We start from the raw sequence: 16,144 nt of genomic DNA on the forward strand, positions 1-16,144 counted from the left end.
CCGCTGCCTCATCAACTTTGTTGCACCGATGACTATGTGCGGGTAGCGCGTGCCCTGGACTATGGATCCAAAGCAATAGCTTTGTGGTATTTCTCCCTCGTTCTTCCATACAAATATCTTATGAGCTGTCTAACACGATTATGATCAATCAGGAGTAATTTTCGGTGTAATGAATTATCACTTAAAGACCAGAATATATATACTCCTATTTATTATTTTTTGGTTCTTTGTTGCATGATTTGTCTATGTACATGCTCTCTAATCTATTTGTCATGCACTAGCCACGTTTTTATGGTTGATCTCTAAGATAGAGTTTTGCATGTTGGTTGGGTTTAACCTTTCAAGTAATCTATCTGAGTGGTAGAAATACCAAAAAGGCTTGTAGTGTGTTATTGTCACTAAAGATAAACAATATAGTTGCCTAGTTGTCTCGTTGATGGACCGAAGGAAAGAGAATATACTGTCAACATTATGTCACCTTGCTTGATGCAATGCTCTGTTTTATTACTTAATACTTTGAGATGTATGCTGAATTTCGGTCTTGAAGTGGAGTATTAGCAATAGATGCAGTTGAATAATAGTCTACAGATATAAGGCGGAGTGTTTATATGCTGACATGTACTCCCTCCGTCCGAAAATACTTGTCATCAAAATGGATAAAAAAGGATGTATCTAGAACAGAGGGAGTATATATACATCTCCTTTTATCCATTTTGATGACAAGTATTTTCGGACAGAGGGAGTATGATCAAAGCCAAACATATAAGAAAATGCAATTTAATCGATACGCAACTGTAATACCATGGTATACGCGGAGTGCGCATAGATGCTCGGCCTAGGTTTTGCCGTGGTTTGCACACTCGGCTTATAAGCTTTTCCCTGTAGTGTTAATTTGCCGGCCAGAATGGGGAGTTCTGTTCTCTCGGTGAGACGCTAGTTCTGTCGATATTAAATTCCAATAATCTTACTCATGAGCTTTATCTTCGCTTGTTTCTGAAGCCAGATGCTAATTGCAGAGCTGATGATCTACGTGCCGACTTTCGACCACCAGCAGAGAGGTTTTCTACAAACCACATCAGGTAGCACATCATTAAACATAGATAATATATTTTCTAATAGTTAGTTAGCTTTCCTTTGTCAAATGCACCTGTCTCTTGTCTGGTTGCCTGCACGCCAGAAGCTTCAGGCCATTCTGGATCACCATACAGTTGAACTGACGCTACACCTGATCTATACCCAACTGGGGACACTTCAGACAACTCTGGAACAGAAGCCTCCTCCAGGCTAGGAAGAATTTTTCCTAGATCAGGGGCGACCACCTATATGTCCTCTATGCATCAGATGGAGATCGCCGCCATATGGCTCAGAATCTTCCTGGTTGCTGCTCTGATTTGGTATGGTGGTACCCGTCGAATGGTCCTCTCAAATAGCCAGGCAGGACCAGAGAATTGACGGCTCAAACAGTTGCTCTTTGCTTTTTGTCTTTCTGATTTTGTTTTTGCGAGAAAATTGCGTCCTCTGTTCAGGACAAGGCTTCTAGGCAGCGTAGCAAATCAATGCACCCATAGATAAATTTTTTTGCAGGCAATAGTACAACAGTAGACCATAGTTTTTTCTTTTTCCAAAAAGAATTGGATTTACTCATACACTTTGTCCTTTTTTTACAGTCCAGATTTGATCTCTGCCAGTGCCGAACAAGGCTCCGAGTATCTACTCCAGCTCAATCATTCCAGGAACAGAGCTAGTGCGAGGCCTCGCCCACGCTACCTAGGATTCCTAGGACTAGTTACTCTTCTGTCCTTGCACGAGCGTGGTGGGGTGTTAGGTGCTGCTAATATAATGCAGATGATTAATTAGACGCCCGATCCCCGACGGCAACATACATATAGTGGCGATGGCGGCTGTCGCCGGTGCATGGCATGGAGGAGCAGTAGTAGTACGTAGACAGGCGCCGGGTGCTCGCCGCCGTGATGATTAACGCAGTGGTGGTGGTCTTGGAGATCAATCACTCTGCAAAGCTGCTGCAGGCCAAGGGGGTCATGGTGGTGGAGGGAGAATCCTTGGCCTTTTGATTGTGCTGGGCGCCTTTGCCATGCACGAGTTCGGCCGTTAGCGCGCGCATGATGATGGTGCCTCGTACTCGTAGTCGTAGTCGTAGTCGTAGGCCGGCCGGCGCATGCATCAGATGCATATGCATGATGGATGACGCCATCCTGATGCCAAAACTTTGTCATAAATCATAACTTGATCATGCCATCCAAGTAAAATAGACTTGATAGTTTAAAGCAAACTCCATCATGCTTGTGCTTTTTTTTCTTTGTTTTTTTGTTGCAAAAATGATCTAGATCTATTATCAAAGTTCACCAGAAATACAAAGCACGTCAAACATAATAAAAATTACATCAAGATTTCAAGACCACCGAATGACCACTACCGCCATTAGAACGAGCTGCCGACGTTCCCATACCGGAGTCGGCTTGACCTTGTCAATTACAGTCAGGAAGTCTTCGTGCACGTGCCCCTAAGGACCAGTGCCCTAAAGCCATAGTCGTCGTCGTTGAACCCTTGAATACATCTGAAACACCTGACACCAAATCTCGCCACATGACGAGAAACTCTAACCTCACCGTCCCAAGGAGATGGCGGGAATCTACGCCGGAGCTTCGTCGACTGTGTCGAGATGGACAAACTCAAATGTGGATCGGAGCCCGAAAGACAAACTCGAAGAAGAAGCGCCACCATCTACCCGAGCGCCGCCCCTGCGAGGATTAAAAAGTCCTAACCTAAACTACTACCGGAGCGGAGGCACCGTGATTTCCCTCCCCGCCACCAGCGGCCGGAGCGACAGGTAGAGGGGGAGGCAAATCTACGGGCTCGACGATTAAGCCTGGAGGGGAGAGTTTACCCTAGCCGCCAAGGGATAGGAGAGGGAGAGAGAAACCCTAGATGGGTTCTCAACTTTCTGTTACCATATTCTTGATGTTAGCGTTAATTTGATTAAGCAAAATACATGCATGATTTAATCCTTCTTGTTTGGAAAACAAAATGGAAGCAAGCTAATCAAACGGCAAGTACGACGAGCAATATTGGTTTGAAATCATCACATGGAATGGAACTATTTGAGGGGGGCCGTGCAGTTCCCTTTACAATGCTAGCTACGGTTCATGTCCAACATAGGTGTAAAGTACTGACCATCTCAAGTCAAGCTACCGATCCGATCAAGTACACCCTGGAGAATATTCACCTGACTTCATGCTTTAGAATCGTCTTTCACGGAAGACACATGTATGATGGGGTCATTGGTCTTTAGAATCGTCTTTACACCTATATTGGACTTGAGATGAATATCTTCCCAGGCTGAGGGCAATCCCTATTGTCACAAGTCGGCCCGCAGTCCAAATTCTAAAGCACAAAGTCAGCTGGAGCCTGCACCGATATTTTATTCCAGCTCTACAAATCTGCTCCCGGAATTGCTTCTCACACGCTCTTCGAATATCAGATGTTCCAGGAGAATGTAGGCTGCGATGTTAACCTATTTGCAGGTTTGGACCGGGTGCCGATGTGGCGCAAAATTAGGCAGTTTTCTGTGCCACCGAGGTATCCACAGAAAAGGCCACTCCCCGGTCCGTTGCAATTCTCGTGTGTTGGAAAATCTCGCAAGAAATTAACACTACGGCCTTTTACAAATCAGCAGTGCCCTCTGCGCCGGCGCAAACATCAAGGAGGAAGGCCAACATGTTTTCTTCTCCTTAATCAATGTAAAGGGAAAGCTCCTGCCTTGTTTCAATTCTACAAAATTGATGCACCCGACCGACATAATAGTTTAAGAGGTCAACTAACAGAGTTGTGTGCTCATGAATTTACAATTAGCTAATGAGCACCACAATCCATCATGGATGGAAATCAACACATGGAACATGACGATTTTAGGGGCGAGACACGTCTATTTGTATGCTCGATATAGGTGTAAAGTACACACCATCTCAAGTCAAGCTACTCGAATGAAGTAACCCCACAGGATTGAGCGCCTCCCAAATGCAAGATATTCACATGGCTTGCCCTTTGGAATCGTCTTTGGGCGTCAGACCGACTTGTGACAAGAGGATAGCCTCACCAATCATTATGCTAGCTCCGCAAAGACACTCCCGAGATTGCTTCCTACATGCTCTTTGAATCTTGATATTTCAATAGAATATGGGCCGCGACGCTAACCTACTTACTAGGCATGGATCAGTTGGCTATGTGGCATACCATTGGGATAGTTTCACGTGCCATCGAGGCATCCCTACAAAAGGATAACCTCCATTAGTTGTGATTCTGGCGCGTTGCAAAATTTCAAAAGAAAGGTATGCTAGGGTCTTCAACTAAAAATCACCCATGCCCTATGTGTCGGTGGAAAAATCACGGAAGAAGGTGAGGCTTGGGTCACTGGGAAGCAAAGCATTTTGCACAAATTATGCCTTAGCATGCCTTTTTTTATTGAACAATCACCCCCACTTGGCGATATGAGTTTTTTTTTCTTTCTATTATGGGTCTTTTCCTATTTCCTTCTCCTTAATTCTTTAGGAGCCTCTCCTGCTGCTCTTTCAGTTAAAAAAAAGAATCAACAAAAATGCCCCATTCATTTTTTAAATGAAATAGACTACGGAATATTGTAAGTGGTCAACTGGTTAACATACTTTATCTTTCTTTTCTTTTTTTGCGGGAAACATACTTTCTCTCTGCTCACCCGATTTCAGTTAGCTAATTAACTATCAACTGGAGAAGGAAAAATCAATAGTCGACTAGATCTTTCTTCTGCTCTGAGTTTTGAATGAATGAATATACAAAAGCAAATCCCTACGGCTTTGGAGCAAAGTTAATTAAAAACCAAGCAAGGCATCCATCCATCCATAATACCAAACTACTACTATATATCCATGGCTGACTTGGTGTTAGCTCGTGCCAAGTCCAAATCAGCTCTGCAAACCTGCCCACTTACATCATCACACGATCAATCCATGCCCTACACGTAAGGAAAACTAAATAAAAGAGAAACCACATACGCACAGACATTCTTGCTCTTCATCATCGCCCAAAAAGATGTGGATTTTCATTTTCTTTCTCTTCTCTTTGTCTTTCCTCTTTTCGGAGGACCAGCTAGCAAGAAGGAAATCAGAAGGAATTAAGGGATAGCAACGATGCTTGACAAGCCTACCAACGTCGCCGTCGGTGGCCGGTCTTCGCCGACGGCACTGCTAGCCGAGCTTCGGAAATACGCATCAGAAGTTCACAACACGTATCGCTAACGCCACAGACATCGATCCGATGGATGGATGGCGAGATCGTATCCATCCCCACATTCCAAACCCCACCAAGAAATACCGAAAAGGGAGGAAGCGACGAATTAGCCCTGGCCAGGCCAGCAAGGAGTGAGTGCTCAGTACGTGGAGCGACGGAATTCGATCGCCGTCCGGCGGTGCTGGCTGGCGTCAGAAAGCCATGGTGGCGGGTTTGACATGGAGATCGATGATGGGGCAAGCCCGCCCACTGGCCAACGAAAACACTCCCCGCTGATTCGGTCATCATGCCTGTGCTATGCATGGCCCCAATCCGCACACGCACTGACACCATGCACGTAGCACAGGGATCTTGTCATTGCTACGTCCATCGACCGATCAGTTAGAGAAGCTCATTAGCCAGGTAAATAAAGTTAGCATATATACTTCCATTAGAAAAGGGAGATCGGCAGCTATAATTGCGGTATGGAATAAGTGTGCACACCCTCCACTACTCAAAGAGCCGGGTCGAGGGCGAGAGATGATCATGTCTGACAATTCAGTTTTAACGGTGCCCGTACTTGCTAGCTAGCAGAGCCAATGCACCCTCCCTCACTCTCAGTGAGCAAGTGAACATTCCACGGTAAGCTACCTAAGCTAGCTAGCTCATGTTTAGCAACAACAACAGAAACCAACACCAACGAACAGAAAAAATGGGTAGATTGTTGTTGCCGCTGGCGTCTAGAAGGCCCAAGTGTACGTGTGCCCACAGACACTCACTTGGACGCGCACCACGGCCACGACGGCGACGGAGGAGAAAAAGCGAAATCCCGCGTATGTTGGTGATGTTGCAAAAGGAGAAAAAGGGGCCAACAAATATTCCCTCTCCTCCCCATGCTACGTGCTGGCAAACATCGCCGGCCGGTGTCCGGGATCGAGATAAAGCGCGTGTTCAGTCGCTAGCAGCGTCGCTGGAATCTGTCTATCGGATAATGGATGGCGTGTTTCTTTTGGTTCCAGCTAGCATGTGTTGGAAATATGAACAATTTATCGAATGATTTTATTAACAAAAATACTAGATAAAGCATGACTAAAATAGCAAATATAAAGCAAGTCATGCAATCTGACAGAGAGAAGATAAATATCATCTGCATATATGAACTTGAGGTAAACACACTAGATGAAGTTGCTTATACGAAACAGAACCTAACATACGTAGGGCAGAAACTAGAGCCAAGAACTGTAGGAGGACTTCTAACAGAAAGGAGAAGAACACGTACGGCACAACAGCAGCAGAAGCGCTAGACTTGGGGTCAGTGTCCTCGCATGCCATGTCGTCGAGGAGGTCGTGGACGTCGGGAAAGAAGTCGTCGTCGGGGAAGTAGTCATCGACGACCGGATCATCCGTGATGAAGCAGCCAGTAGTCGCGCTGAGCGCTCCCCAAAAACCTTATCACCCTTCTCCCGTACAGGACTTAAAAGGTGCGGTCTCGGAGGCCTACTGTCCCGACGTGCGGTGCACGCCGCAGGCCGGGATGAGGAAGACAGCAGTAGCGCAGAGATTGGAACTGTGTGGCGAGAGGAAGAGGACCTTCTGATGTGTTTCTCGGAAGAGAAGCGACCTCTCTTATATAGGCACAACAGAGGGACGCGAACAGGCTGCGCCGGAAGGTGAAGCAACGGGCGGAGACGAAGTGAACAGGCAGCACACGAAGAGGTGCGCCGTTCGTATTTATTATCCACTACCGCAAAAACTTTTCAGCTTCCAGGTAACCTTTCGTATACCCGTAGTGCGTGGCAAAAATTAGACATCGGCTCGTTCCCGCAACCCGCGGCGCGGCACGGCGCGGCGGGGCGGCCGGCCGACGGAGGAGGAGCGCGCGTGGATGTCCTTCTTGTTCTCATGCTCATACAAGTGGGGAAGGAGCCTCCCTTATAAAGAGGTCCAACTCCCTCTAAACTAGCAAGGTCAGACTAAACTTTTAGTTCCACCTCTTGCCTTGCACGAATGGGCTGCGTGGGCCTCTAGGATTTATTACGAATTTCTGAAACTGCTATTGGGCTAGGCCCAAATAGGCAAAAATTCCAGCAGCATGCGTGGTAGGCCCGTCCGATGCTACCGTCGGTAAACCGGAATGTGTCCTCAGCCTCGCTGGACTCATCTCTGCCACGCTAATTTTGACAACATTTCCTCTTTGTTTTGGTCTCCTTTAACCCAGTTTCCGTGAACGAGGGGACACATAAGTAACACAAACAACACAGTGTCCTTCGATGCTATATAGTTCCATTTTTAAGCAACGCAAATGAAAGTGATGTGATATATAGAATGCCAGTAGTTTATTTTCCTTGTTTTCTCTCGTTGTAATGTTGTAGCGAACTTTAAACGCTGTGACTGTTCGGATGCTTGTTGGTTTCTCTAATGAAAATTGAAGGGAAAACACTCTTTTATTAAAAAAAATTGCATGGTGCGAAAATGAAAATCGCGTCTTCAAATAGGCCACTGACACGGAGCATCCATTAGTTTCCTGCCATGCACCGAGGCATGCCGACTACAGTAGAGCCGATGATGGTCCACCCACTCATCCCGTCCCATCCATGTCGAAAAATTCTTGTCTTTCCGCGTCGCCACGCACTAGTAAAAAACAGGACTTTGGTTGAGGCCCGGGTAAGAGCATTAATCTCAGTTCATTCCCGAACCGGACCAAAGGGATTAACAGTCCCGGTTCATGAGGCCAGGGCGTCGGCCGTGCGTCGGGGGCATAGACGAGCGGAATTGCTCCGGCCGGCCGATGCACTTTTCTGGTAAAAAAGATGAGGAAGTTCCCGTCACTCAAATCAATCCATCATTGCCGGTAAAACTCATCATCACATGCATGCATACGCAACGCCCATCATGTAGTTCATTCATGGGGCCGGTCGGACGTGTTGCAAGGTCGACACGCTCGGGTTCGGTCGGATTTGTTTAGATTAGATATCCAGCTGCACGTCGTCCGTCGAATCCACATATCCATCCATCCATCGGTCTGTCTGCCGTCGTTGACTACTACTCGCTTCCATTCTTGATTTATTTAACTCATCGTTTGGTACGCACGGTGACTACTGCAGTTGCAACACGGACGGCGGTAGGTAGTAGGCGAGCGCCGTGATATTTTTCAAAGGAAAAGAAAGGAAAGAGAGTAGGGCCGTTTGGAGGCCAATGGCAGGACACATCAAGGCAGGAGTGGCCATTAACGGCTCGACACACAGCTCGCGATTACCATCAGCCGTACAGCCACGAGTCCATGACAGCCTGATTAATTAGCTAGGTGCATGCATCATCAATTCATCATGCACATTAGCTGAGGCCAGTAGTAGCTAGCTAAGAGAGACGTAGGATGCGTACGTGCGTAATCGATGCAGAAGCCATGATGCCGAATCGCTGCAGTACGTACGTAAGGGAGAGAGACCGGCGCCTCGGCCGCGAGCGCATGCAACAGGGTAGTTTTTCTTTAAATGAATGTAACGGGGTACTGTAGTTGATCACACACAAAACATAACAGTTCCTCTGCCTGCCACTGTAATAACCGTACGTGTTATCTTAGAGCAAGTACAATAGAGCTGAGTCAGCGGGATATAAGAAATAAACTAGTATGTTTCTGCTTAGTTGGAAGAAAGAGGAGAGGAAAAAGAAGGTCGTGAAGAGCCAGCTCTAGCACGTGCTCCTAGGCACTTTGTGAGAATAAAAGGTGGGTCACATAATAAAAGAATAGTATACTTTTTTAATCTACTATTATACATGTCGGCTATAAGATGAGCTGTAGATGACATGTGTCCGTGTCGTGTGTTATATCACCACTTGTATTCACTCTTAACGTCTTCTATCAATGAAATGATACACAAGCTTTGCATATTCACGAAAAAAGGAAATAGCTAACAAAAAAAGCACATGAGAGCATGCATATTTTCAAATTAACAGTAAATAAACTACAATTCCATCTGCAACTTTGGTCAATTAATTAGGTACCGCTAGCAGAGCTATAGTATAGCTTGAAATATCAAAGCCAACAGCCGTTGTTCTCCTGTGTCGACTTATGCTATCCATAATTTTCAAAGGCAATTATTTCTATCAATTTCTAGTCTCCATCCTGGCTTTTGGCTCCTGTAGGGGGAAAAGCAGGAGACAGATATGCACAGCAGGGCCCGGGCCGAGCTGCAGAATCATCCGCATGCACACATTTCTTTACCAGAGAAGTCAAGAAAGCTATTCCTTTAATTGCTCCGGGCTTTCTTGCCTCCAATAGCTAACCTCGATGGATCTTCGGCTGGCAAAGTTCGCAATCTAGTACTGCTCCAACGAAAACTGAGCAATGCAACTTTTACTACCTTGTGGAACTTGATTTCCACCTATAATTTATGACAACGTCACGCATGAACATGAAATAAAAGAGAGAAACGGCTGGCACGCACACATCTTTTACTTTCTGCTGCTTAATTTCCTCTTAATTTATGATAACGTCAAGCATGAACATGAACGAAAAGAGATAATCGGCTGGCACAGACACATTGATCGACCGTTCCTGTTGCTGTCGGTTTGGGCCATAGTTTTCGTTGAGATTTTTAAGGTCACGTGTCCTTTCTCGGAGCTCCTCCCCCCCCCCCCTTGCCTGTGGGGACCACCATGGCCTCGGCGTTTCCCTCTCGAGAACGAACGTAACTAATCCCATTACAAGGCTAGCTAGCTTGGCAGCAGCTATATATAACCCGTTGCCATTGTTTCCTTGCACCCCATCACCGGCAACAACTTCATTCCCCTCGACTCGACACCATCGTCTCCCTCCCCTAGATTGTTTCATCAATTGTTGCTAGTTGTAGGCTATAGCTAGGTGGACCATTTCACTCCAGCTACAGCACTGTCTTCTTTATCTATCCTCTAGTGATCGCTGTGTGTGTGAGATTCACCCATCCACCATCGACCATGAGCATCTCCGTGAACGGGCATTCGGTGGTGCCGCCGGGGTTCCGGTTCCACCCCACGGAGGAGGAGCTGCTCACCTACTACCTCGCCAAGAAGGTGGCGTCCCAGCGCATCGACCTCGACGTCATCCCCGACGTCGACCTCAACAAGCTCGAGCCATGGGACATCCAAGGTGAGTTCATGCATGAGTTCCTCGCCAATGCTAGTTCGCATGTGCGTGCCCATGGTGAACCAACTAACTGGCCATGGAAAAACGCGTGCATGCAGAGCGCTGCCGGATCGGCACAGGCCCGCAGAACGACTGGTACCTGTTCAGCCACAAGGACAAGAAATACTCGACGGGGACGCGCACCAACCGCGCCACCGCCGCCGGGTTCTGGAAGGCCACCGGCCGGGACAAGGCCATCTACTCTGCCGCCGGCTCCGGCCGCATCGGCATGCGCAAGACGCTCGTCTTCTACAAGGGCCGTGCCCCACATGGCCACAAGTCTGACTGGATCATGCATGAGTACCGCCTTGACGACGCCGTCGCCCCTGTGACCAACCCCGTCTTTGCTGCCGGCGACGCAAGTTCCTACTACTCCGGCATCTCATCCCCGGTACGTCTACTGTACCACCTACTTCCAGTTCACACTATTCTACTGTACTCCCTCCGTTTTTAAATATAAGTCTTTGTAGAGATTTCACAATAGACCACGTACGAATGTATATAAATGCATTTTAGAATGTAGATTCATTCATTTTGCTTCGTATATGGTCCATAATGAATTCTTTTCAAAGACTTACATTTAGAAACGGAGGGAGTAGTATGTTGCGACTGCATGCACGGTGGCCGACAGGGATCGAAATAGCTCGCGAGTGGTGCATGTGTGCGGTCAATGTACGTACTGTACGCACATACTTTCTATGTATGTACACGCGGCACATATGCGACAGTAGTGAAGATTATGTCCGGATGGTGGTTGGGAATGGGAACACACATGACATGATGCAATGGGTTAATTTGCAAGAGTGGGAGCTGTGATTTCCTTTCGATGGGTCGGCGTCACGGAAAGGGTGGGTACTGGGTAGTAGGTTCAGTACTTGCGAGCAGACATAATCGATATTTGTTAAATTAAAATTTAAATAGCGGTGGCAGCTCGACTAGAAGTTATGAAAAATTATAAAGCTATAAATCCGATTTAGTGTTCCTTTTAAACCATTATTTTAAAAAATAAGAGCACAATCGGCTACGATCATATATGTCTGCTACTGGTCGAATAGTGGACATTTGCATGTGGAGACACTGGCATGTGACAAACTGCCAACAAACCTGATGAGACCCACCCTGAAATTATATGAGACCAGGTCTCATATAATTCGGGCGAGACCCACCCTAATGGATGACACGTGTCATTCATAAACCAAAAAGCATCTAATCCCTCCCCCTGATTTCAGGTGGGGGATGAGGGAGATGCTTTGTGATTTGTGAATGCCACGTGTCATCCGTCAGGGTGGGTCTCACCCAAATTATATGAGACCTGGTCTCATAGAATTATTTTCCGACCTCCATTGCCGAGCGAGCCTTTTCTATGGTAAAATCCTATGTGCATGCATGCATTTTTTTTCTCGATAAAGGGCCTACATGCATGCATGGATATATTTGAGATCCATCGACAAAGACCCTTTGAGCCTTTTGAGCTGGCTTCGGTAGTAGGAGTACCTTCCATCGCAAATTCAACACCATGCATAATTAGCTTAGCTACTCTAATTACAATAAAAATAGTGTGTGGCTGGGTCGCAGTCGACTAAGATTTAACTAAGTCTTAGTCAAATGACATAGTATATGAAAAGAAAAAAGAAAAAGCTAAAAAAAAATTGCACGGATCTTCACGTAAGATCAAACGAATATAGCACCGACCGAGACATAACCAGACTTCACAAAATTATAAAAAATAACCGCATGTAATTAAGCATGTCACTTCTTGTAGCGACCGGCCGAGGGGAATGATCAAAGTTAAAAGTAAAGTTGGGCAAATAATCCATTTTCTCGACCGATCGATCTGATTGTAAATTAATTGACGGTGTTATCCATATGATATGCGCAGGTTCACGGCGTGGCCAGGGACCAGTCGTCGTCGGCACAGGAGGACGGGTGGGTCATCTGTCGGGTGTTCAAGAAGAAGAACATCGTCGTGCAGCACCAAGCTGGTCAGAACCGCGGCGGTGGCGTAGCGTCCAACAAGCTGGTCGGCGCCGGTGCCATGGAGCATAGCCAGAGCAACTGCTCGTCGACGGTGACCGCGGCCAGCGAGAAGGCCAAGGCGCAGATGCACCAGCAGCAGCACCTGCCGCACAGCGACGACGCGCTCGACCACATCCTCAGCTACATGGGCCGCTCATCCATAGCATCGTGCAAGCAGGAGACCAAGCCCGCCAACCCGTCATCGTCAGCGCTGGACCACTTGATCAACAACGTGTGCCACAACGGCACCAGCACCCTGTACGACAAGTTCATGAAGCTCCCACCGCTCGAGCATGTCATCCCCGGCGGGCTCCTGCCCCGGCCGTCCGAGTACAGCAGCGACTGGGAAGCTCTCGAGCGTCTCGCCGCCTACGAGCTCAACGGCCTCTCTAACCCCACACTGGACGAGACGACCAACGACATGTTCTACATCGCCGACGAGCTCGGTGGTGCCACCTCCTACTCCCGCGATGGCACGCTACACATTCCCTCTGTCACCGGGTCCGACGACGGCGACTTGTGGAGCCTGGCGCGGCCGGTGTCATCGCTACACGTAGAATTGACGATGGCCTGGTTTAAGGCCGTCGGATGCTGACACTGTCCTAGCCTAAAATTGTGGTGGTTTTTTGCAATTTACCTATAAATAACCTAAGATAGAGGAGGTCATACAAAAAAGTAGAAGTAGATAAATAACGTAAGATGATGGAGGCCCTATATATCCAAAGACTACACAAACATCCATGATTGGAGAATACCTCCCCCTAGTGCCTCTTCGTCCTGACTCCTTTATATACCCCCTTCCCCAACCCAACCATGAATATGTGGGAACTTTCGCACCGCTGTCTCATCAACTTTGTCGCACCGATGACAATGTGCAGGTAGCGCGCCTTGGACTATGGGTCCAAAGCAATAGCTTATTGGCATCTCTCCCCAGTTCTTCGATACAAATATCTCATGAGCTATCTAACATGATTGTGTGATCAATCGGATGTAATTTTTGGTGTAATGAATTATCACTTTAAAACCAGAATATGTATATAGCTTATTTGTTAGTTTGTTTTGGTTCTTTGTTGCATGATATGTATATGTACATGTTCTCTAATCTATTAGCCTTGCACTAGCCACGTTTGCATTATTGATCTCTAAGATAGAGTTTTGGATGTTGGTTGGGTTTAATCTTCCAAGTAATCTAGCTGAGTGGCAGAAAGACCAAAAAGGCTTGTAGTGTGTTATTGTCACTAAAGATAAACAAGATAGTAGCCTAGTTGTCTAGTTGATGGACCGAAGGTAAAGAGAATGTACTATCAACACTATGTCACCTTGCTTGATGCAGGGCTCTGTTTTATTACTTAATACTTTGAGATGTATGATGAATTTTGTTCTTGAAGTGCACAATTAGTGATAGATGCAGTTGAATAGCAGTCTACGGATATAAAGATGGAATGTTTATATGCTGACATGTATGATCAAGGTCAAACATAAAAAAATGCAATTTAAGCAATACGCAACTGTAATACCGTGGTATACGCGGAGTGCGCATAGACGCTCGGCGGAGCTTTTGCCGAGGTGAAATTACTCATCGCCGAGTGGATTGCACACTCATCTTATATGCTTTTTGATGTTGTGTTAATTTGCCGGTCAGAATGCCGGAGAGTTCTGTCTTCTCGGTGCGACGCGAGTTCCGTTGATATTAAATTCCAATAATCTTACTCATGAGCTCTATCTTCGCTTGTTTCTGAAGCCAGATTGTAATTGCGGAGAGGTTTTCTACACATCACATGAGGTAGCACATCATTAAACATAGATAAATATATTTTCCAATAGTTAGTTAGCTTTCCTTTGTCAAATGCACTAGTCTCTTGTCTGGTTGCCTGCACGCCAAAAGCTTCAGGCCATTCTGGATTACCATACTACAATTGAACTGATGCTACACCTGACCTACACCCAGCAGAGGACAACTCTGGAGCTGAAGCCTCCTCCAGGCTAGGAAGAATGTTTCCTAGATCGGGGGCGACCACCTATATGTCCTGTATGCATCAGATGGAGACCGCCGGCATATGGCTCGCAATCTTCATGCTCATACATTTTGTTTTCGACGGGTCGTTGCTCTGATTTGGTACGGTGGTACCTACATGTCGTTTGGTGCGGGTGAGTTCAGAATGGTAGAATGGTTCAACCAGTGTTTCTTTGCATTTCTTTTCGGATATTCTTTTTATTTTTTTTGCCGGAATTGCTTCCTCTGTTCAGGACAAGGCATCGACGCAGCCTACCAAATCATGTAGAGTATCGTGCTGGTAACCCGTTGGCCTGTGCAACACATGTAATAGTAGTATACACACAAGCAAAGCATTAAAAAACCTGAACTTTTTCTTACAATTTGTCCTTCAATTGTGCAGGTTCTATCAAAGAAATAAAAACAGTGCAGATTTGGTCTGTGCCAGTGCTGAAGAAGGATCTGATTATCTACCCAACCCAAGCATAGCTCAATCATTCACCCACTAGCTGCTGCTACCTAGGATTCCTAGTACTATTCTTCTGTCCTTATACGAGCGTGGTGGGGTGTTAGGTGCTGCTAATGCAAATCATTTAGACGCCCGATCCCCGACGGCAACGTAGTTGCGGCCGACGGTGCATGCGGGAGCAGTTACGTGGACAGTCGCCCGGTGCTGGCCAACGTGATGATTAGGGAGCCGCCCTCTTGGAGGAGATCACACAGCAAAGCTGCTGCATGCCAGGTGGAGAATCCTTGGCCTCGGTTTATTTTTGTGCGTGTGGCTTTGCCATGCATGAGTTTGGGCATCTCCAACCAACATCTCTTAAAATTCGAATCATTATCTGTCCGTGAACGCATACGGACGTGTCCGTGGACACACTAGTAGAAAAGGGGCCAATGGTCTAGGCCGGTCCAGCCCATTAGTCCCGGTTCAATCCAGAACCGGGACCAATGGGGGCATTGGACCCGGTTCGTGAGCCCCAGGGGCCGGCCGGGCCACGTGGGCCATTGGTCCCAGTTCGTCTGGACCTATTGGTCCCGGTTGGTGGGACGAACCGGAACCAATGGCCCTCGCTCCTGGCCCACCATCATTGGTCCCGGTTGGTGGCCTGAACCGGGACCAAAGGACGACCATTGGTCCCGGTCCAGTCCACCAACCGGGACTAAAGGGTTGGTCCTCGTTGCGGCCAAAGTTTAGTCCCACCTCGCCAACCGGAGGGAAATCAGACCGGTTTATAAGCCCCTCCCTCTCTGCCTTATTGAGCTCCTCTGAAAATGAAAATAGATGCCCTTATATAGGGAATTTAGGCTAAATTCATACGAATTTCTCTTGAAATTTGTTATGAATTTAATTTGAATTTCCTCTATAAGCGCATCTATGCTCATTTCTGAGTAGCTTTTTATATATATTTTTTCTTTTCTGCTATATTTATTTTTTTCTTTTTATTTCTGAGTTGTAATAAGTCATTAAAAATAAGCATCTATGCTCATTTTTTAGTAAAGTTAATCATAACTATTTTTTCTTCTATTTATTTTTGAATTGTAATAAGTCATTAAAAATAAGCATCTATGCTCATATTTTAGTAAAGTTAATCACAACTATTTTTTCTTCTTTTTATTTCTGAGTTGTAATAAGTCATTAAAAATAAGCATCTATGCTCCTTTTTTAGTACAGTTAATCACAACTATTTTTTGCTTCAATTCATTTCTGAGTA

The 16,144-nt window shown here is 46.4% G+C and overlaps 1 protein-coding gene across 1 annotated transcript; it reads left to right on the top strand.

Moving 5' to 3' along the window:
- The first annotated feature begins 10,039 nt into the window (after positions 1-10,039).
- Positions 10,040-13,488, top strand: LOC119287960 (NAC domain-containing protein 66-like). Its single transcript, XM_037567572.1, has 3 exons — positions 10,040-10,384; positions 10,480-10,811; positions 12,300-13,488. The coding sequence occupies exons 1-3, from the start codon at positions 10,213-10,215 to the stop codon at positions 13,029-13,031; spliced, it is 1,236 nt and encodes a 411-aa protein (XP_037423469.1). The 5' UTR covers positions 10,040-10,212; the 3' UTR covers positions 13,032-13,488.
- Positions 13,489-16,144: the final 2,656 nt, after the last annotated feature.

Source organism: Triticum dicoccoides, chromosome 4A, assembly GCF_002162155.2.
Source record: "Triticum dicoccoides isolate Atlit2015 ecotype Zavitan chromosome 4A, WEW_v2.0, whole genome shotgun sequence".
Classification (NCBI taxonomy): domain Eukaryota; kingdom Viridiplantae; phylum Streptophyta; class Magnoliopsida; order Poales; family Poaceae; genus Triticum; species Triticum dicoccoides.